The sequence below is a fragment of the Hakea prostrata genome, chromosome 3 (genome assembly GCF_041222555.1).
Source record: "Hakea prostrata isolate BN-2017 chromosome 3, UWA_Hpros_2, whole genome shotgun sequence".
Taxonomy (NCBI): domain Eukaryota; kingdom Viridiplantae; phylum Streptophyta; class Magnoliopsida; order Proteales; family Proteaceae; genus Hakea; species Hakea prostrata.
Genome location: NC_142602.1, coordinates 23694699 through 23717616, shown reverse-complemented (window position 1 = coordinate 23717616; position 22918 = coordinate 23694699). Strand labels below are relative to the sequence as shown.

The 22918-nt window shown below is 37.6% G+C and overlaps 2 protein-coding genes across 2 annotated transcripts; both read left to right on the top strand.

Annotated features, from left to right (window-relative positions):
- The first annotated feature begins 913 nt into the window (after positions 1–913).
- On the top strand, positions 914–6422 carry LOC149021746 (tRNA/rRNA methyltransferase (SpoU) family protein). The gene is made up of 2 exons (XM_089149943.1): positions 914–1032; positions 1173–6422. The coding sequence occupies exon 2, from the start codon at positions 1213–1215 to the stop codon at positions 2800–2802; it is 1590 nt and encodes a 529-aa protein (XP_089006069.1). The 5' UTR covers positions 914–1032; positions 1173–1212; the 3' UTR covers positions 2803–6422.
- A 2715-nt stretch (positions 6423–9137) lies between these two features.
- On the top strand, positions 9138–22838 carry LOC149021745 (uncharacterized). Its single transcript, XM_089149942.1, has 14 exons — positions 9138–9568; positions 10834–10889; positions 11023–11197; positions 12637–12738; positions 18207–18278; positions 18573–18689; positions 18828–18905; positions 19443–19505; positions 19587–19683; positions 20800–20878; positions 21218–21429; positions 21732–21877; positions 22046–22168; positions 22408–22838. Exons 1-14 carry the CDS (start codon positions 9482–9484, stop codon positions 22558–22560), a joined length of 1560 nt encoding a protein of 519 aa, XP_089006068.1. The 5' UTR covers positions 9138–9481; the 3' UTR covers positions 22561–22838.
- Positions 22839–22918: the final 80 nt, after the last annotated feature.

The following is a 22918-nucleotide window of genomic DNA, read 5'->3' as shown; positions in this document are numbered from 1 at the left end:
TTAAAAGCAGTTCGATACGGTTTTGGTATGAAATCGGTACGACAAAAAAAGAACGGTTCGATATATGGTACAGTATGAATTCGGTATAAAATCATATTACTTTGCTAATGAACCTTAATTTAGAATGGCACTCCAATAAATGGGAAAAAAAGAGATTGATTAAGCCAAATAATAGCTAGGGAAACATACCCTTAAGATAGCCTAAAGAACATGGATGAAACAAAAAAATGGAGACAATATTAGCTAGTCTATAATTCAAACTTGCCTACATGTTTGTCTGTTCTCTCCTATACAAGATAACATTTTTTATGCTTCAAATTTAACGAAACACCCATGTAAATTTCATACTTGAAATGCTTGGAAAATTGCAGATACAAATGAAACACTAGCTTTCTTGGCTTTTGCTACTAGGAGGTTAATGGTTATTATACAAGTAGGCAACTTGTATGGTGGGCAAACAAATAATAGAAATACAATCCTAAATTAACACAAGTTGTTTAGAGACTAACTGGTTAAGATCTATAGAAATGGAAGAACCATTTATTACAACTATAGTCCTTTAGCACCTTGGTTATTCACCTATTAGGGTTTAAAGGTTAAACAAAATTTATAAAACTAACATTAAAAACGGTATTCAGTAATTTGGTACGGTATACGGTATGTACCAACGGTATACCTTCTGAAACAAAAACTGTACTGTACCAAATTACAGAAAACAGTTTCGGTACATACCGTACCGAATTTGAATCGGTATGGTACGGTGCGGTTTTAAACGGTACGGTAATGTATGGTTAAACGGTTTCGGTAACGTATTGACACCCTTACTTGCACTGGCGTTTGGACCCGGTCTGAGTTCAAGGCACCTAAAAGCCAGCCCGGTTCGAAATGGTTTTGTTCTTAGTCCATAATTTTCTGCTAGGCGTTCCCGGCGAACCTAAGCCCTAAACCCTGAGGCTTCCCTATCCTGCAACTGATGGAGCGTAGACGATGATTGTCTTTTGTCTAATTCCTCAATTTAGTTCTGAAATCGAGGTACTGTGTATGAACATTTTGTCTTAGATTTTGTTTCAAATATTGCAATTCTTTCGTGCTGCAAAATCATATTTCCTGTAGTCGATTCCCGTTATGAATTGTAATTTCGTAAAGAGTCGTGCTCTTCCCTTGGTTTTTAGGGTTTCATCCCGATCCCAAGGCGCTCAACACCTCCACAACATGAAAACCCAATTGCTTATGGATGGGTTTCATACAATATGTATGGAAAGCCCTAATGGGATAAGATTCAGGAACATGTCTGGTTTGTGCTGTGAACAGACCACTGGAATCCTCCAAGCGCTAAAGCCCGTTAATTTCTCGACTGGTTTCCATCCCAGCACCTCTCGGTTGAGTAGAAGAATGAAGCACAGGAATTTCATAGTTCCGTTACATCTTGGAAACTCAATTGGTACCAGAAATCATTCAAATGGGTCTCATCAGAAAGCGCTGGAACGTAGAAGTGAAGCAGGAAGTAAGAAAACCTTTCCTTGGATATCAGCTTACGATAATAAGAGGGCTAAAAGGTTGGAAAAACTGCCGAATGGGAAGACTAGTCGCTCTTCCTGGGAGGAATCCGCAAACACATTCTTAAAGAAACATGATGGTGATACTGTTGCTGGGTATGGAGAAGGTGAGAGCCGAATGGCAGACATGGTGGAAAGTCGTAGGACTAGTAGCAGTCATTTGGAGAGGGATGAGATGGTGGAAGCGGAAGAAAATGATGCTGAGAATGAAAATGATCCGAGGTGGAATAAGATCAGAAATAGGTACAGGAAACTTGTCGATGTAGAATCTGGGTCTGGGCTGGAGAATCCTGATTTGCGTAGGTGGAATAGACAAGAGAATTGGGGTAGAAAGACATGGAGGGAGGCTACAGAATCAACGATTCCAAAGATGGTTGGTGAAGCAGTTTACGGTGTTGGCCCAGTTTTAGCAGCCTTATCAGCAGGAAGGAGAGAGTTTTATACTCTTTATGTCCAAGAGGGTTTGGATTTGAGCAGCAATAATAGGAAGAAGAAAGACAAGAAGGGGTTTGAAAAGGTTCTAAAAATAGCAGAAAGAATAGGAATGACCAAAACACAATCATCAAAGCACGACCTCAATATGATTGTGGATAATCGTCCCCATCAGGGTTTGGTATTAGATGCTTCCCCATTGGAGATGGTAGCCATGCGGGAACTCGATTCTGTTTCAGTGGAGGAAGAGAAGACCCCTATCTGGATTGCTTTAGATGAGGTCATGGACCCTCAGAATTTAGGGGCCATTATTCGTTCTGCTTATTTCTTTGGTGTTGAAGGGGTGGTTTTGTGTGCAAAAAATTCGGCTCCTTTGAGTGGTGTTGTGAGCAAAGCTAGTGCAGGATCACTTGAACTGATGGAGATGAGATGTTGCAAGAATATGATGCAGTTTTTGACATCATCTGCAGAGAATGGATGGAGGGTTCTGGGGGGTTCTGTTTCTTCAAAAGCTGTTCCTCTGGGCGAGGTTTTGCCTGGTGTGCCAACTATTCTTGTTTTGGGCAGTGAAGGCACTGGGTTGAGGCCTTTAGTTGAGAGATCTTGTACTCAGCTGATAAGAATCCCAGGAAACATTCACAGTGTTCCTGTTGGGAGAATCCAAGCTGAAGAAACTGAGATGATAGACCATGGGTGCTCTGGTGAGGAGTTCCAGTCCTTCTTGGCTGTTGAAAGTTTGAATGTCAGTGTTGCAGCTGGCGTGCTTCTTCATCATCTGTCTAGAAACAACATCAGCAACCATAATTTTCACTGAGGTGATAAGCAAACCTATGCACTTGGTGCTAGCGATTTCCCACATGATTATTTGATGTCCTGTGTGGATTTCTTACAGCCTATTATCAATGTAGAATTCTTGACTGAGCTTGGAGGTGTATCTATTGTCAATGTAGAATTCTTGACTGAGCTCAGAGGTGTATCTGTTGTTGCATTGAGTAACTCAGTAGTGTTAACTCATTTGACAACTCATAAGGTTATTGGTACTTGTGATGTGGTAGCTTATGTATGAAGTTTCATTTGAAAAGGAGCTAGGTTTTAGCTTATTCGTCAGTTGTAATTTAGTTTCCCTGCATCCATACATGTGTCATAAGTTACTCTGGGAGCATGATAATTTTAGCTCCTTCATGTTTCCAAAACTGGCCAACAACTAATTTTCTTGGCAATGAAGTTATACTCAGAATTCCATTTTTCTGCGTGTCGCTTCTTGACTGCAAATGCTTTATTATCTATCGTTCCTTTTGTCTCTGGCACCCTGTCATCTGCCTCAAATTTGAGCTCAATTGGGTACTTCTCACCAGCAGGAGATGTTCAGCTTGTGGTCAGATTGTACTCATACATTTATGCACATTTGTGCAGGTAGTCTTATATCTGTTATGTGATATTAGTGTGACTGAGCCCTACTTATGTCAAGCTACTTGAATTACTGTACATTGTAAACAGTCTGTCCTTGAATCTGGATGGTGTTCATTACTGTGCATTGAAAACAGTCTGTCCTTGAATCTGGATGGGGTTCAATAATATTTTCTAGTTTGTTGATGATCTTGCCAATCTGATGCTTTTCCTTATGCTTTCTTTGAACTTTAAACTAGAATACCTAGACTCTCCATGGAGGTGATTGTATTCTTGGAAATCTACTAAACCCTGATGGGATGACATCCTTATTGGCTGCTAAGGTCATTAAGAAAATAATTTGCTGCGGTAAGCCAGCACTTGGAAGCTTATGTGTGGTGAAATCATTCTATTTTTTCTGTAGTATTAGTTTGTGCTCTTACATTAGCTATGAAGGTCTCATTTAAATATAAACTAGCAAAATCCAGGTGCCTTGAGAAAAGACATAACTTGAATATATAAATTAAGAACTAGGAAATCTTGATTAAAAATTGTTTCTTTAGTATGCAAATACCAGGTCCACTGCAGTTGAAAATTTTGCTACTTCCTGATAAGTTTAGGCAACATTCTTGTATTCAATTTTAGTTCATTAGAATCCACATTAAGTATTAGACAACTGTCTTATGTTTTTTTGTAGGAAGGTTGTTTTTCTTTTGATAGGCAATGTCCTGATGCCTGTTTATCTTAATATCTTAAAGCAGACCGACTCCATTCAAGATTTCAAGGCCAACGAGTATTGCTTATATGAATTGTCAATTGTGAAACAAGAAGCGGTGGGTAAACGAATATATGTGTGTGTGTGTGTGTGTGTGTGTGTGTGTGTGTGTGTGTTATGATCAACTATGTTAAAAACTCCAGAAAAAATACTATTGGTTAATCGAGTTTCTTATGAGAGAAAATGCCAAATATGGTAGAAAAAGAAATTAAAAATCAATGTGTTCTTTGGCTTTTGTAACAATATTCAGTCAACGGTAGTAACTCCTCCATTGGTGTATGTTCTGATTATGGCAGCCATTGCTGGATAAACATTGACACCGTCATACATCATTAAACATATTAGTCAACACTCAACTACCGACCCCATACATAAAAGAAATAATAGTAATATAATAAATAAGTAAAAGAACATACTTCAGTCTAGACCATAATCTAAATGGTTACAAGTTTAGTTAACTACTTAACTGCCATTCAGAGTGTCATTTCACAGGCTATTTGATGAATGTACATGTTTATTATTTAGATCAAATATGTGCAAGAGAAACGACCCATATTTTGATGATCATTACATCTGTTCCTTGTATCCCATTTTGTTAACAGAGACATATTTGATCCATTCCTCTTATCTGCTGACCTTTTATCTGTGGCATCTGCTTATTTGATATTATTGCCTTTAAGCCCCTCCCCTACTGCAACTACAGTGATGTCTATTGCTGTGCATGTTCAATGTCTTCCAAAACAGCATCTGTTTTTTGTGAAAATTGTCTCATTGGTTATTACCACACTAATACTCTTAATTCAGCTCATGTATTCCTGCTACAAACATTATGATGGTAAAGCTACCTTGGAGGATATTTTCATGCTATGCCCATATTCAGCATTTGCTTGGTGATAGGGATTCTCACCATTTTTCTTTCGTCTCACTCTTAATGGCCTTTATCAAGTGTGCACTCACAGCCACATGATTGGTGAACTTTTATCTTATGGGGCTTTCTAGTTGAATTTCAAGCTTTGTATTTTATGCAAATTTTGTCAGCCTAAATCATGTTCACCGTCATACCACCAAATTGGGACAGTGGAGGATTGGATACAATCATTTTTCGGTTTCTGTTTTGGACTGCAGCACATGTTGCCCGGAAAAAGGACACCATAAAATGGTTTTGGAGCTAACTTAATGGTTCTGCACAAAGAATGTCAGGGCCAGTGAAACATCAGTGGTGGTAGATAACAATGGCAGGTTTGCAGCAACGACATACTCTGCATGTGAGAATTACATATGAACTTCCAGGCTACGATGGTGGCTGCAGGGGAGGCTGTTGCTCAGAAAAAGGCCATCAGAACATGTTTTTGAAGGTAACTGTTAACGTTTCTGCACTCAGAAATTCAGGGCCAGTGAAAATCGGTGGTGGTAGACAACAATGGCAGGATTGCAGCGAACACATACTAAGTGTGAGAATTACATTTGAACTTGCAGGCTGAAGAGGCAGCTGCAGGGGAGGTGTTTAATTTTTTGGCAGTTAGCCACTTGATTCAGGAACGGAATTGATGTTAGGGTGAGATTCAACATTTCTTCTGTTTTTACAGAACAAACAAATGTATCGGGCCTACCAGGTATATCCCAGACTTTATATCCGAATGCCATTCCTGCATGGACCATTTTCAGGTTATCAGATTATGGCACATTTACAGTGAAAGTACTGTGTTTCTCCCACTTGTTCAGTGAGTGAATACCCTCTCCTTAGTTCCTGAGGTGAGTTATTCAGAAACAAATTATTTTTCATCCAAATAAGAAGAAAAAGAAGACCAACAGGATGTGATCTCCTCACAAATAGTAGTATTTCAAAAGAATGAACATGATTGTATCCCATTTCAGACAGTGAGAGAGAGAAAGATTTGATGGAGCTTCACTGATATGATACAGTTGTGTGTGTAAAACTAATACCCAAAAAACTATTTATTAAGAAATAACTTCAATAGTAAAAATGATTGTATAGTTTCATATGAGAGAACCTCAAATATATAGACAACATACATTTCATGTTGTTAGGTAACTATAAATAATAAAAGAAATATATAAAATAAGAAAATACAATATATGGAAATGTTTGTATGGAAGTACAATGTATGAAAGGATTCAATAGAAAAATGAATCAAGCCAAATTAGGATACTGATGAAATGGAACGATGAGATGGTATGGAAATAATTTGAATGAAAAGGATGAATGAAAAGAATTCAAACAAGAGGAGGAAATAATCTAAAAATAATTTAAATGAAAGGAACAAATAATATGAAAATAATTCAAATTAGAGACAATTAGAAAAATGATGAAAAATCATCATTTATCACGCCTAACACTATATCTTGGTTGCCTATTCTTTTTATGATAAAAAAGAATACAAAGAGATAACATCCACCTATTCAGAAAATAGGCATGAATGGTGTTGTACAACTGGGGATCTCGGCTGAAAAAACCAAATCATGAAGAATGAGGTCAGCAAGAATCCCAGGTAGGAGGAATTTAGTCATTACCCTAATAATTAAAAGGAACATGCCTTTTTTTTTGGTAAACCAGACGAATTTATTAAGGCAAAGCCGAGGAAACAAAGTTACAAGATTCTGAAGCCAAGGAGTGGATAAAGGCCAACTAGTCATGCCTGAAAGTGACTTGGCCCTCCTTGCTAGGTGATCCGATACATGATTGAATCTCCTAGAAACGAAAGTAAAATAGCATTCTTCACAAGCCGAACTCAGGTGTCGGATGTCTTCAATTAAAAGGAACATGCCATTGCTTGTTTATGATAAGTTCAGAAACTTTCTAAAATATGAGATTCAAGGAAATAAGAGCATTAATAAATAAATCTAAAAAAGAAGTCATGATTTGTGTTCAATCGGAACTCAGACCTGGGTTGTAAAGTACCAGATCATGAATGAGGTCGCCAAATCCCAACTTGGAGGATTTCAATCCATAGCCACCATAGCAGGTAAAGGAGATGATATCATAAGAAAATTCCAGAAGCTCAGAAACATGCTCATGTATGGGTTCTGGGTTCATATCAACTTTCCAAGTACTTAACAAAATTTTACTTTTTATTCATATATATGGTCAATACTAAATTCTGAATGATCGACTAGGTGTTTGGCTGACATTTCTGCACTTATGGTTCGAGGAATCAGGATTATGTCATAGTTTCCAGAAGGAAATATTTGTAAATGATATCAGAGGAAGAAGGAAAGGTGGTTCGAGCAAGACTGTTTAGACTTGAGAGAGTTGAGAGACTAGTAGTTGTGAGATGGGCATGAGGCATGTGCTCTATCTTTCTCTCGTGCTTCATGGCTGAAGCCTGAGAGTTTTTTTTTAAATCTCAAAGAAGATGCGAGGGAGAGGAAATGAGTTAAAAATAAAGGGAACGGTTTCAAAGTTCAAACCATATTTTTAAATTTAAAATTTAATGAATTTTTGTGGGTGGTGGGCCATAGACGCGCGTCCACACACAATCAAGGCCAGCCACATGGCCAGATGGGTATCTTGCTTAGTTGTCAAAAATTCCATCTTTGGCGCCTGGCGGCAAGTAGCATGCTGTGCTGTTAAAGCCAAAAGCAGCCAAAACCAGATATAGATTTTGGAGCATGGTGGGGCCCAAATTCCAATCAAGGTCGCTATAGATTCCCATCTCTCCTGGCCCAACTCACACCCCAACTTCCCTTTTGACAATCTGGTCCCATCTAATTTTCTCCTGCTTCAATCACTTTCACAAATGTCATTCTAAATCCCGCCTCGGCTTTTAAATCAAACAGAAAGTAATTTTAACAAAACGTTTCTCGAAACAGTTGACTTTTAATGACAACAAAGAATGTTTTAAGGAAGAGTGCAAGACAACAGCTCTCTCTCTTTTCTTCTTGTTCTTATCAAATTTCCTGCTCCCAATTGTAGGTATTACTTTATTACTCTTCATTGGTATATTTCTTCTGTTGTTTGCTTAATGAGCCATTCCTTTATAAATAAATATTTTTAATGTTAATAATTCTTCAAAATGCAAAATTTTCTAGATAAGATTAGATTCAATAATTTTTAAGAATAAATCATAAACATTGGACATTTCAACATTGCTAACGTGGCAACTAATGAGTGACTATAGTAACTTGCTAAATAATTAAATTTAATAAATATACAAAAAAATTAAAAACAAATTTGATCAATTGGTTTGAAAATGGCTTTCTTGTGAAAACAAAAGATATTGGAAATATTCGTCACACTTTTTTACCACACAATACTAGTAAAGCCCACTTCTATGTGTTGACAAAATAGATTAAAAGTAAGACTCTAATGGACTTCACTTTTATTGTAGTGTAAAAGTATGAAGAGAGCACTAACATCTATCATGGATATTTACGAAATCTCCATGAATAGAATTAAATCTAATTTCTTGGTATTTACATGAGATTCTTCTTTCTTATTCTTAAGCAAACCTTAGAGAGAGCTTAGGTGATCCATGAGTTTTTCATATTTTGTTTGTTTCCAAAAAGATATCGATCAATTTCGATTTGAGATCGTGTTTATGGATTAACAAAAATGGGTAAAAGTTCAATTTGCCTCTGTCATTCTATGAGTTTTTTTTTGCGTAGAAAGTTAGGACATGTTGCTTGTTTGAAATAAATATTTTGCAACAAATAAAAAATTAATTTAGGGATTTTCATGGATGGCGTGGCAATGGCATGCAATTGCGTGAAGATAAAATTGAGAGTGACAATAAGATATAGAAGTGAAAGGAAGAGAAGAGAAGAGAAGCAAGGAAGAGTGGAAGATTCGAACCGAAGTTTAGAATCTTTATGAAGTATTCGATTCTCGTTCAACATTAAAGATTTAAAGAGCAAAACTTCCCCACAAAATGATTCAATCACACGTGGATTTCGCACGTGCTTAGCTACCATACCTTCTAACCTATAAATAACGACCCATCAACATTTTCTCTCTCCCGTGCTTACCCTGTCTGACCCCAGCCCCCATCTCTCTCAAAAATTTCGTTTTTTTTCTCGTATTCAGGGGGTTGGAGTGGCGGTACGTGGGTTATTTCCTCCCCATTTGAAAGAGCAGAGCAAGTTCTGATCTGTTACGTCAATGTCTGGGAGAGATTTACAAGATTGAGGCGTCACTCTTCCTCTCTATTCTTCATCTTCTCAATTCCTGTGTTCCTTCTTCATCGTTGCTTTCCATTAGTGTCGATTTTAAAATTTTCAAAACGGAAGGAAAAAGCAAAAAAAGCATTTCGAACTGATATATATTGGGCGTTTCCTGGGCGAAACGTCCTTGGCATAGGTAGTAAGGATTACAATGGCGGTGTTTGGAGCTCTTGATTCGTTTCTCTTGGCCGCAGGGAGAGCTTGTTGTACTCCTCTCGCCGTATTCATTCAGATCCAGGTTCTTCATCTCTTACTCATTTGCTTTTCTTTCAATTGTTTTTGTTTATTAAGGAGAAAGAATTGATTTTTTTTTTTTTTTTAAAGAAGGAATTGTTTTTTTTTCCTTCCTAATTTTAGAAGATGAATGACGTCTCTATCTCTGTTTATATGGATCTGAGACGTTAACGTTTTATGTTGTTACTGTTATCTACTTTTTGTGTCTGACTTTTTGGTTGTTCCGTCGTGATCTTCACCCAGCAGAGAAGATTATCTATTAGAACGAGCATGTTTTTGAAATATTATTTGCTAGCGGGAACGGTGAACCTGATTTACTGTAAACTAGTTCTGAAATATCATCTCTTCATTTTTTAATCTGGCATTTGAATGTAGAAATACTACATCTTTCCAGATGTCAAACGAAATTCTGGCTCAGACAAATGAAGTGCTCCAACTCTTTTTGAACGGTGCCACAATGATCATAATATATGGTGATAACGATGATACTTTGGCGGTTTTGAATTAAATCAGGTACCCGTAGAATCGGTTTGAGCAAGCCAGGATGTAAATTCATCTGCAAAGCTAAAACTGCTTATATTACACATTGCCTAACAAAGGAAGTCTAGTAATGTTTTCTCGAGGGCAGACCCATTTCCTTCTCTATTTTTTTATTTATTTTTTAATATTTGGGAAACTGTATAATGGAAAAGGAATAATGACAACGTGTTGTGCATCCCGTGTGTAATTAATTGCAGTGCATATGATTTTCCATGCAAATGTATTCTCAACTTGTACGAACGGATTATCCATATGGGTAAACCTTGCCTTGACATTAGTTGAGCCCGTTTACTGCTTGGGAAGAGAATGATGTGAATATGGTTTCATAGGTGAAATGTGTTCCGACTTTAAGCATATAAAGGAGTGAAGTTGAAGTAAGTCTTTAGTCCTTTGATGGTAGCATAGTAGAAGTACCTGCTATTTTATAGATGAAACTAGGACATGAGGTGATGAGATCGGTCTATGAATCCTTATAGGAACTTGTTCAAATGATTTGGAGCCTATTATTATGTTTTGTCATTCATTCATCAATGGTTTGAACATCAGGTTGATATATGGAATCTAGGAATGGATTATGTTATAGGGTTTTGTATTATGTTATCTTTGCTGGCTGGTGAGGGCAAGTCACAGTTGTACCCACAGAAAAAATATAAAGGGCTATTGCGTTCTCTTGTTGGTTTCATAGTCCTTACATAAAGGGCTAATCCTTCTTATTCTCTCCATTTTCAGGGGTGTTTAATCTGCTTTATTCTAGCCATTGGATGGGCTGTTGCTTCCTGTGTCAGGTATCTCATATTGTTGTGTAAATCTAATTACTGTTGCCGCTGGTAGCATATGGATCATTTGTTTGTTTTCACTTAAATAGGGAAGCTCATGTTTAACGATGAGACTTATCCCATCATCTTATTGTTCTTACAGGAACAGAGAGATCAAACGCATGAAGGATGGCATTAAACGTGGGAATCACTTTTCATTTATTTGTCAAGATATAGATGAACTTGAGCATTCTAATCAGATCAATTTGCCAGGAGTGTCAGTTGTGATGCCTTTGAAGGGTTTTGGAGAACACAACCTACAAAACTGGAGAAGTCAGGTCAGAATGCTGACTCAATGAAACAAGCTTTCTTTGACTTGAAAAGAAAAGGAAAAATTCAGCTTATATTGTGTTTTGGAAGAATTTCATAGTCTACTGTTGTATGCTAGAGGATCGGTTAGCTTTCTTAATTTGTCTAGTAGATATTCCTTTTGCTGACCTTGGGAGAAAAGGAACCCATATTTGAAAAAGGATAATTAGATCCCTGGTCACACAGCTTGCTTTTGTATATTCTCATAATCAAGGTTCAAAATCTCGGGTTTTAACCAGACAGAAACTGAGATATGGATAAATCCTGTCGAAACTATGGTTGGTGGGTTGGGTTTATTATTATTATTAGATAATTATTATATTTAATTAAAAAAAACCTGGTTTTCTGTATGTAGTGTATTTTTTACCTTCTAAACACAGTGCATGAACTGTTTTCACAAAAAGCAACACTCAGAATGCTACTTATGGTTTTGGCCCAACTTTGTTTCTGGACATTGGCTGGAAATCAAGATGAATTCACCCAAAAGAAAAGACTGTGCCTGGTATTGTCTAGGTAAATAGTTTTTTGGATATTATTCATAAATACTGATTCCGATAAAAAAATAGCTAATAAAAGTAGAAGGGGAAAAAAAAGAAAAACTAAATCTTAATCCCCTGTTTAAGAACAGAAACTTGATTTTCAACATTAGGTATAATTTTTAACATTTAATTTTTTGTATGTGGCCTAGTTTGGATGCTTTTCTCAAATCTAAAAATTTCATAAGGCTTTATATGATAAAACATTGCTAAAAACCAAAAGAGTGGTAAAATATTAATTTTTTTTGATGTCTAAAGAAATATATCCATTCATGCAATTTCGAACAACATTTGTGCACACCAAATTAAGTATGACTGGAAGATAACCCCATTAATATAAATCAGGTCTAAGCAATTTTGGATATAAGCTTTCCAATAAATCTAAGATTGCCTAATCTTAATTTATATTAAAGGAGTTATCTTTTGGCCAACTTAATTTGATGTCTGCAAATCATTTTGAATGAAAATATGAAATTCTTAGGTTTAACTCCTGCATTAGAAAGTCGAAATTGCTCCTACCTTTGAAATCTAGTTTTTGTTTCTTGAACTGGGGGATTGACTTTTTTTCCTTTTAATTTTTTTTTAACCATTCTCATCTTGGTTTTCACTCCAAGCAGCTCCATTCACCTACCTCTTTCCTGGGTATTTTTCATCCCCATCCATATCTCATCTTGGTTTTCTTCAAAATTGAGACAGCTCTCAAATCTCAGCCAGTTTCAGTTGGGATTTAGTTCCAATGTAATTGTCAGTTTTGGGTCTTTAAATACTTTTGTTTATTCATTTGATGACATTACAGAGTCCCTGTGTCCTTATAACACTAGTCATATCACTTTCTGGCTTTTATAAATTCTAGATTCTTGAATTTAATGCAGATTACATCCCTCTATGGTGGTCCCCTGGAATTCCTTTTTGTGGTGGAAAGCACTGAGGATCCTGCTTTTCATGCTGTGTCTCGGCTGATTTCTGAGTTTAAGGTAAAAATGATTCTTTCCATTTGATCTGCTTTTCACCATAACACCTACCTTTTAGTAGAACAAGGCTGCAAAATACATCCCATAGTTTCTGTCAGGACAGAGGTACCATGGCAATTGGATCTCTTTGTTTCATGATCATCTACTATATTTTTTTAATATATCATGAAAACTTTATGTTGATTTATGAAGGCTAAGAAAGAATTGAAGATTCAATGGTTCTGATGAATGGTTGCTACTTTGTTTTGTTGGTATAGGCTGTGGATGACTTTTGAATTATCTCAGGTCCTTGATAGTACATGTATTGATGGGGTTGGTTTCATGATAGCAGTGAGAGTTTTCTTAAATCAATTGAAGATTCAGTAGAATTCCTAATGTTGATTTTGCATGTTAATGTCATTAGTAATCCTTGTTTGGCCTTGCAATCTGAGGGGTTGGTTTGGCACAGCAACCTTGCATTTATATATCCAGAGTTGTTTTAAAATTTACATGCATAGGACCTACTGTCCTGTTGCCTCAACTAGCTAACACTCTTGAGCCTTAAGCTGGACACTTTTCGTTTCATTAACTTCTGGCTGTAGGACATCATCAATTGTCAAAGAGAGAGAGATTGACAGATGCAGCAAAACGGCTGTTGGTTGTGAGTACTGGAAGCATTAGTTGCTAACCGACTTAGAATTCCATTATTATTTTCTTTTCTGGAATATGAACAGTTATCGGTTTGAGTATGTGGGCTTACTCTTCAAAGAAATTTGAATCTTCTATGTTTTTCTGTCATGTTGAAACCTGACCTAACTTTTTATTTTTATGTACCATGTGCCCTCTGCTTCATTAGCATTCAAAACTACAATAAAGTTGTAGTAGCCATTGTTTGGATTTGTTTTACCAACAAAAACTCAGCGTTGTCCCATCTAAATGGGGTTGGTCACATCAATCCTCGCTGTGTGGTCAGTACTATTCAAGGTCAGACTTGCTGCAAGGCCTAAACTATGCAAGTCTTCCTTCACTTCTCCTAAGGTCACTTCAGGTCTGCCGCTGACTCTCTTAGTCTTTTCAATATGAATCAAATAACTCGTCTATACTTGGGAATCTAAAAGCATCTATTGAACATGATCATGCACCTCGAATGACTTTCTTGTAGTGTGTTATGTGTTGGAGTTACTCTCATATTTGTTCTGATATAATCATCACTTACTTTATCCTTCCTATACTCATCTCTCTCAAGTCTCAAATCCTCATCTCAGCTACATAGAGTTTACCTTTATAGTGCTCCTTAACTACATAAATTCCGTATCACATATCATAACTGGTCGCAGTCCTGTAAGATGTTGCAATCTATTTGTCTTCTTTATTTTTGATTGAGCCTACATCAGTTTTTGCCACCTCAAATGACTTTCTTGTATTGTGTCATGTATCGGAGCTACTCTCAGATTTGCTATAATATAATCATTACTTACTTTATCCTTCCTAGTTTTGCCACTCGTCTCTATCAAGTCTCAAATACTCATCTCAGCTACATAGATTTTACCTTTGTAGTGCTCCTTAACTACAAAAATTCTGTACCACATATCATAACTGGTCACAGTCGTGTAAGATGTCATACTATATTCGTCTTCTTTATTTCTGATTGAGCCGGAATCAGTTTTCATGACATCATTATTTGTTGTAGTGTAACTAAAATTACATATCATATACTATGTTTTCGTTCTACCTATCTGAAAACTGTTTGATTCCTAAGGTTGATCTCCATGACTATAACTTGGCTTTATTCCCTGCTTTTCCATGATCCACCAAAACAATATCTCAGAATAAAGCATACACCAAGGAACCTCCTCATCTTGAATGTCTTATGGTCAAATCATCGATGATAAGTGCAAACAAATATCGGTTTAAAGTTGCTCCTTGATATTGCGGAACTATGATAATTTTCTTCGAACCCCCACAGTTCTTACGTTTGTCGCCACATCATTGTCCATTTCTTCAATTATGTCCACTTAATTACTTGAAACACTTATCTTCTCTACTTTCTATATTAGCTTTTTAGGGGCTGTATCATAAACGCTTTCTAATTGTCCATGTGGAGATCTTTGTTGCAATCTTTGGGTCCTAGCATGAGTCTCCTATCTTGGTATAAATCAAATTTGTTGTTGTGACAGTAGCTTCTTGTCTCAGGTGGTTTTTTCTTCTTCTTCTTTTTTCTCCTTTTTGGGGGATGAATAAAAAATTCATTACCAAAACGGGAGAAAAAAGGGGGGGGGTGAGGGAAGAGATTCAAGAGAATTACAAGCAAGCAAAGGGCGAAGAGCCCAGACAAAGCCAAAGAGACCTTAAGAAACAACTAGAAAGAAAAATGGGGAAAAGTCAAGTTGAGACAATACGAGGGAAGAAATTTTTCCCCCTATTTTCTCTACCCTTCTTCTTAAACATAAGCTCCACAATATAATCTAATTCAAGGAAGCAGCGACCCTCAAGTGGAACAAGAGCTTTTCCGCAATGAACAAGAGAGGAGGGGGTCTTGGTGTCAAAAGAGGCACCACCATTGCCAAGACCCAACCAAAGGAAGGGGGGGGGAAGAAGGGAGATCAAAACAAGAGGAAAGGGCCGATGGAGAGGGAGGGGCTAGGAGCCACAGACAAAGGAGCGGGCTGAAGATAAAGGAGAGAGAAGGTGGGGAGAGAGGGATAGGAAGAGAGTTGGGTGGGCCTTACTACAGGGGATAAGAGGGGGTAAACGAGGAGGAGGAAGCCACAAACAAAGAAGGGGGCCGAAGATAAAGGAGAGAGAAGGTGGGGAGAGAGGGCAGGAAGAGAGTTGGGTGGGCCAAGGGAGTAAGGAAGAGATTGGGAAAGGTGTCAGGGGATAAGAGGGGGAAAAGGAGGAGGGAGAAGGGGGGGCTGAGTGGGAGCTGGGCTGAAGAGGGTTAGGAGTAAAATGGGAGGAAAAGGAGGTGGGCCTAGGGGTAGGGAAATGAAGGGAGGAATTATTAAGAGAGGGAAGGGGGCCAGATAGGCCTAGTGCTTTAGGGGGGAAGTGGGAGAAGAGCCACAATGTTAGGCACGTGTGACGGAGAGGGAATGGAGGGAGGGGAGGAAATTGAGAGAGGCAAAGATGATGGCAAAAAGCAAGGGAGGGAGAAAAGGAAATCGTAGGAGAGGGGGTAGAGGTTGTCAGCCGAGGTTGGCAGGATCTCAGGGGGCAGAGTGGGGAGAGGTAGGGGCCAGGGATGGATCACCCTCAACTGAGGGGATTGCGAACCTATTGGGGCTCATGTCAATAGTTCAGGGCCAAGCAAAACTCAAATCAATGACAGGAAAGGAAGTAGCAAGGGCAAGAGGGGAAGCTACTGGTGCCATTGCAGGAACCTTAAGGGGCCAATTTGAGGAATTAACAATAGGGTGGGGCTGCTAGCTGCTACGGCAAGCATTGGCATTGCCCTGATTGGGAGGGCGGAGATGGCAAGGGCCTGAGGGTAGAGGGTGTTGGGAGGGTTTAGGGAGAGGAGGAGAGGAAGAATCCAAGACTTACTTGGCGATGGGCACTCTAGCGGGGAATGCCCAAAGACTTTGCAAGAGGTGCAAGTTAGGGGGGATTCTCAAAATGCCAGGGGTTGATGAAACCCGTTACCATGTTCATCAGAGATGAAAATGGAGTTTGGCAGAAGGTTTTCAACTTCAATGTCGATACAAATACGGGCAAAGGACAACCTTTCCATGCTTCCAGTTGTTGCATCCATATGTAGGGGCTTTCAGATCATTGAACCAATGCGGCTTAGGCACTCGGTGTTCCAGAGATGAAATGGGAGGCTTGGCAAAGCTATTCAATTAGGGACAAACTTATGATCAATTTTCCTGAGCTGCAGTTGTGGAGTCCATTGTCTGAGGAAGAGGGATTTTTAGCCAACTGACTATGGAGCTCCTTCCAGAGCATGAAGCTTGATTTCCTCACTAGAAAATTTGAAGATGAATATGCCATTGTTGAGGAGCAAGGTGTGCATCGCTCCTTGAGCCTTCCATTGCTTAAGAAGGGAGTATTGAACAATGGGAAAGGGTGGTGTCGCTCCAAGGAGATGCCCAACTAGGCATGAACTCTAGTTCACAATCTTAGAGAGAGTTCCGAGGGACATAGGGCGCATGGGGATTAGCCGTTGGAGGGAGGTTGGCAGTAGTGAAGAGAGAGAGGTTAGAGGAGGTTTTGGAGGGGGGGGGGAGAGAAGAGGGCTGACCGGGTCTGGGACACCGGTGGGTAGGGAGCTAATGGGGGCTGCCAAGGGGAATGGGGGAAAGGGCGGCTCCATTCCCTGCCAAGTCTCCAATTTTTTTTTCTTTCTGAAGTTTTTTACAACATCATCTCAGGTGGATTTTAGTAACAATCTCCCATGATTCCATTGCATGGCTTGTCAGTTGTTTGCCTCTATAGTTAATGCAGCTTTGAGATCACTTAAATTGTTGTAAGTCAGAATCATGGCATGTCTCTTTCATTCATATGGCGCTTTACTCTTGTTAAGCAACTTGGTTAGCCACGGTAAACCACATGTCCTAAGCCCTTATATACATCTATTGTGACCTCATTTGGGCATTGTGCTGTTACTGCCGTATCTACTTCTACCCTCCTTAAGCTAACGGTGTCAAATTTGGACCAGAACTGAGAATCATTCCTCTAACATCTAGTGTGGGACCATTTCACTAATAAACAGATGGTGAAGAGATGTGATTTTGGTTCTGAATAATAAATATGACAGGACGACTTAGTTTTGGAATGGGATTCCCAATGATACTAGTGCTGAAATACTGATTAGGTAATGAAAATGCCAATACAATTTCGATGGGCATGTTCCATGTACTGGTGTTCAAGTTTTATGGTTGCATTTTGGTGTATTTGGGTTGTATTTCTATTATGGTGTTACCAACTCATGAGTGTTTAGTTTTGTTTCTATAGATGTGATGGTGCTGATACCATGCGTGTACTTGTTTATTTTGTCATTTCATTCTGAATTGTTATTTTGAAGAGCTTATATGTGATCTTAGGAAGGAATTTGAAGAAGTAAAACCATGAAATTCATCATGGTTTCTTATTTTTAAGTTACAACCTAGATCTCATATGAAAGGATCCACAACAGTAATAATGGAACCATCCAATTAGTAACCAGAAAGCTCTCCATTCTATGTAGTGCGTAAAACCCACTGGTATGTCTTGTCCCCTTAATAACCAGGACTGGGACCTAGGTTTGGCCCTGTTAACTAAATGGGATGGTTCTAAAATTGGCACCTTTGGTACCAGTAGTGGGATGGAATCTGTCCTGATAGACACCGTTACTTTGAACCCTTTTTTTTACCCCAGACACCCTTATTTTTGTATATATCTACAATATGTTTTCTTGAGGGGTAATGCTCTTCTGGATTCTATTACTCAAAGTTTGGATCTGTTTTATTGATTACTTTATTTTATTCCTGACTTATCATTTTTGGTTACAGGACAACATTGATGTAAAGATTGTTGTTGCTGATTTGTCAACAACATGCAGCCAGAAAATACATAATCAGTTAGTATGTAAAGCTTCCAACTTTTTCTGCCATAATCTTCCATATATGTGGCTTGGATTCTTTAATACTTTATAGGATGTTCTATAATTTTTATCATGCCAATATATGAGTTTTCATTTTGGAATTTCACTCTCAGACTGAAAATAGTTGTTATTTAGGTTCTAAGTTAGAGTTTTGTATGTCCATCAGTGAAATCCATATATCATTTCACAGTTTCTTTCCAAGGCAAGGACTGTGCATTATGGCATATATTACTTTTCCTAAAGTACAATGATTCTTATTCTTCTACATGTGTAGGTTGGGGTGGAGAAGATGCATAAAGAGAGCAAGTATGTGTTGTTTCTTGATGATGACGTTAGGTTGCATCCTGGGACCATAGGAGCCCTTACTGCAGAGATGGAGAAAAATCCTGAGGTGTGGTTTTGTATCTCTGTCATTGCAATTTTGTGCTTATTTCATTCTCATTACTTCTCCAGTTGTTTTTGTCATATGCTCATAATATCAAGTAGGAACATTTCAATTGCTTTACTCTGATAGTTATTTTATGTGCAGATCTTTATTCAAACAGGATACCCTCTTGATTTACCTTCAGGAAGTTTAGGGAGCTACTGCATTTATGAATACCATATGGTATGTAAGTATTTAAAATTTCAGTATATGGTTTTCCGCTGTTTTCTGTGTCTGTGGTAAATAGGCATTTTACTGTCCTATTTTCTATAATATGCGCATTTTCGCAGCACTATCCTTAAGGGTACCAAATTACATAACAAAACCAATGCATTTTACATGCAACTTCAATTGATTATTGTAAATTATCTGAAAGGTGGGAACTTCTGATTGTTTTTTTTTCATGTCTGTGTTTATGCATCATTAACAATCACTTTTACAGACAAGAATTTAAATGATCCCTAGTTAGCAAGGATAGAACCACATCTAAATACATTTGGACTTTAGAGGGAATGTATGAATTTTTTTCTGCATTGTTATTCAAAATCACTTAAAATTAGAGATACAATCAGTTTGTCAAAGCAATTCAACCATCTTTGGTTTGATTGATTAAGATATTGATATCTTGTTTACTAATACTTGTTTTGTGACAAATCTCTCCTCTAATAGTTTCTCTTTCATGCTTAATTACAACTTCTGTTTTCCTGCTCTTGAATGCAGCCCTGCTCAATGGGATTTGCTACTGGTGGAAGAACATTCTTTTTGTGGGGAGGTTGCATGATGGTAAATGATCTCTGTACGTTAATTTTTTGGTGTTGCAACTCTGATTCGTTTCTGTTGCTCTTAACTTTAGTTCATATTCAGATGCATGCAGATGATTTTAGACGTGATTTATATGGTGTGGTTACTGGACTTCAAGATGGTGGCTATTCTGATGATATGACCCTGGCAGCTATAGCTGGTAATTTAATTTCCACTGTCTTATTATTGTAAAACCTAGTTGAACAGATCTAGAAACTTTCTTATAGTTCTACCATCTAATGATGCCTTGATATCTAAGCACATATGTTGCTTCAGTGATGCAATGTGATACTGATACTGCTTTTGGTTGCTACATGAGTTCAATTAATACTTGATTGTTTGTGTTAGTGGTTGATATTCTTAATTGTGGATGATTTTCTCAGTAGTCAGCAATGGAATATAAAACAATGATGATACAAATTTTGGTGCAAATATAATCTAAACTTGTAATTCTATATATTGAGTCGCACCATTAAATGCTGTCTTCCCCCTTTCTGCTTGTTTTATGTGTATATGTGGCTAGAGCATGTATTCTGCACTTCCTGGCTTATTAGTTTGCTGTGCGATTTGGTAGTGAATAAATACTTTTCTCAGTGATTTGCTCATAGTGCAACTCTGATACCCGTTTAGATGAACGTTGTGCCCCTAAATTATTTTCTTTTCTTTTTTTCTTTTAAAAAAAAAAAAACTGTTGTGCATATTGCAGTGTATTAGCTTATATGCTTTTCAAATGTACAAGATTGTCTTGATTTTCCTATTGGTTATTACCTTATTAGAATCAGCAAACTATGTTATTTGCCATGTTTCAAGGCCTTCCTAAGACAGTGAGACCCCAAACGGTTAAATATTTACGAACATTAAAAATGAATCTGCAATGACGGGCTACCCCCTTCTTGGAGATTCTTCACATTTCTAGATCTGTTAGATAACGCAATAGAATTTTAAACTGTTTCATTTATTCAATACCAGTATGCTGGAACTATGGCAATTAATTGTGAGGGACGGCAAAGAAGATACGCATCAACCTAACTACATATCCATGCTAATCTATCTGAATATCAAGTTTTCTTCAATCACCACTTTGTACACCTAATTTCTGTGTCTGGAATTTCATGTCAGTATCCCATGCTAATTAAAACACTATTCTTGTTTTTTTTTTTCAAGATTTAACCAATATTTGCTTACCTTTCTAAAGTTGGTATTCAATAATAAGCTTTTAATATATATTTCATTTACAATGTTGCTTATTGGCATCCATTCACTTGCCTGTTTGTAGGTGCACACAAGCGGCTTATAACATCGCCACCAGTTGCTGTATTCCCTCATCCCCTTGCCAGTGATCTTAGTTTCTCAAGGTTTGTGGTGGTTTCCCCTTCTAGAAGTAGTTGGCTATAATTAACTTAATGTCAAATTTTAACTTAGGGAAAAAAGTATGGTAGCAATAGCAGTAAAATACAGATATCGCCACTACATGGTACAGTGCAATGTCACAGCAATAGACAATCCAATTCATCTGAAGTTATTGAACTCTGAAGAAATCCATTATTCACTGTTTGGATACAACCGATGTAGGGGAGTTTGTGATCTTTTCCACTATTGGAGGTTCCATCTTTTGATCTGTGAAGTTGCTGCCTCTTGGCTCAATGCTGATGCCTTTGTTTATCCTGTTAACTTTTAATCCTTTTTTTTTGTAGGTACTGGAATTACCTGAGGAAGCAGACATTTGTTCTGGAATCATATACATCAAAAGTTAACTGGATAATGAATCGGGCTCTATTTTCTACCCATTGCTATCTTTCCTGGGGATTTGTTGCTCCCTACATCATGGCAATGTTTCATGTTGCAGCAGCACTAACAGTATACCTAAATGAGTACCCAATTGATGAAACATCTTTTGGTTTTGGTGGTGAGCATACAATCCCTTGTGAGTAGGTTTGGTTCAATTGAAATCCCCGTGCAGGAAAGTGTTAATCTAATTTTACTTCTTACCCATAGAAGAAATTCAAGATATTTTAGTGGGTCCTCAAACCTCTACTGACATATTGAGTCTCGTGGTGATGACTCCTAAAGAACTGGAAGGAAAAAGTAATGAAAGAGGATACACTTTATTTAGGAAGTAAACACAAACTTGAAAAGACCGTTGGACAATATTTAGGTGTTCATTCTTTCTAGTTATTCTTTCACTTATTATGAATTGCTTTGGCCTAGGATTGACGCTTGTGTGCTGTCTGGCCCTGTGCACTATTTTGGAACTTCTTTCAATGTGGAACTTGACTAAGGTGGAAATTGAACTCTGCAACATCTTGTCTCCTGAGGGGCCTGCTGTCTCACTTGATTCCTATAACTGGGCTCTTGTAAGTCCACATGCACAATGCCTTAAATTATTATGCATTATAAACCGAAAGATAGAGAAATTGTTTAGTATTTGTATGTATATTGCTAGTATTTGGCTCATTGTTTCATTAAAATTTATTTAGACAATAACTGACTAATTTTGGTTGTAATTTATTCTCAATGAGCAGGTATTTATTGCAACGTTGGTTGACAATTTCTTATATCCTATTTCTGCAATACGATCACATTTTTCTCAGTCCATCAACTGGTCTGGTGTCCGTTATCATTTGAAAAATGGAAGGATAAGCAAGGTATGCTGATTTCAGAATATCAATATCATTCAGTCTTAAATTTGCAGAGCAACATTTCATGCTTGCTGGACATTAGTGTCATGACAGAATTCTGCGTTTAATCAATACCATTACTTAGGTGTTACAACTAGGGACTCTTTTGTCTTGGTTGTTCCTTATAATTGGCTTCTTTTAATGCTGGGAAAGAGAACGAAATTGAAAATGTAGGACTTAGTCACCTATATCCTACTTGAATGCAGATCGACAGAAGGAAGGACACTGGTTTAATATTTTCAGATTTGGGAGGAAAGCATCTATATGGGAAGAGGGGAGCTCCTCCCAGAAACTCATTGCTTGGCTCTTTGGCAAGAAGTTTGGCGCATTGGCATCAACCCAAGAAATTCGATGTCTAGGAAAGCCCTAGGCTCAGGTCATTATTTTTCCCGATTGAACTTTTGTTTAGGAGATCTGCCTTTTGATTCTTATTCTTGTTCAAGTGATTCAATTCTTCCGCTTCAACCTTTGTTTAGGATTGGGTTGATTTTGTACTCCATTGATTGTAACATTATTGATTTATATAATCATTGTACCGCCATTGATTGTAACCTTCTGATTATATATTATCAAAAGCTCCTTTTGGGAGAGATTAAGGTCCACTTGTGAAGCTGAAACTCTTCTTCTTCTTCTTCTTCTGTTTTTTTTTTGGGTGTCTGGAAATTACTCTTTTGAATCACATCGCAACGGAGCCATTATTGTTTGTTGCTGCTCGTC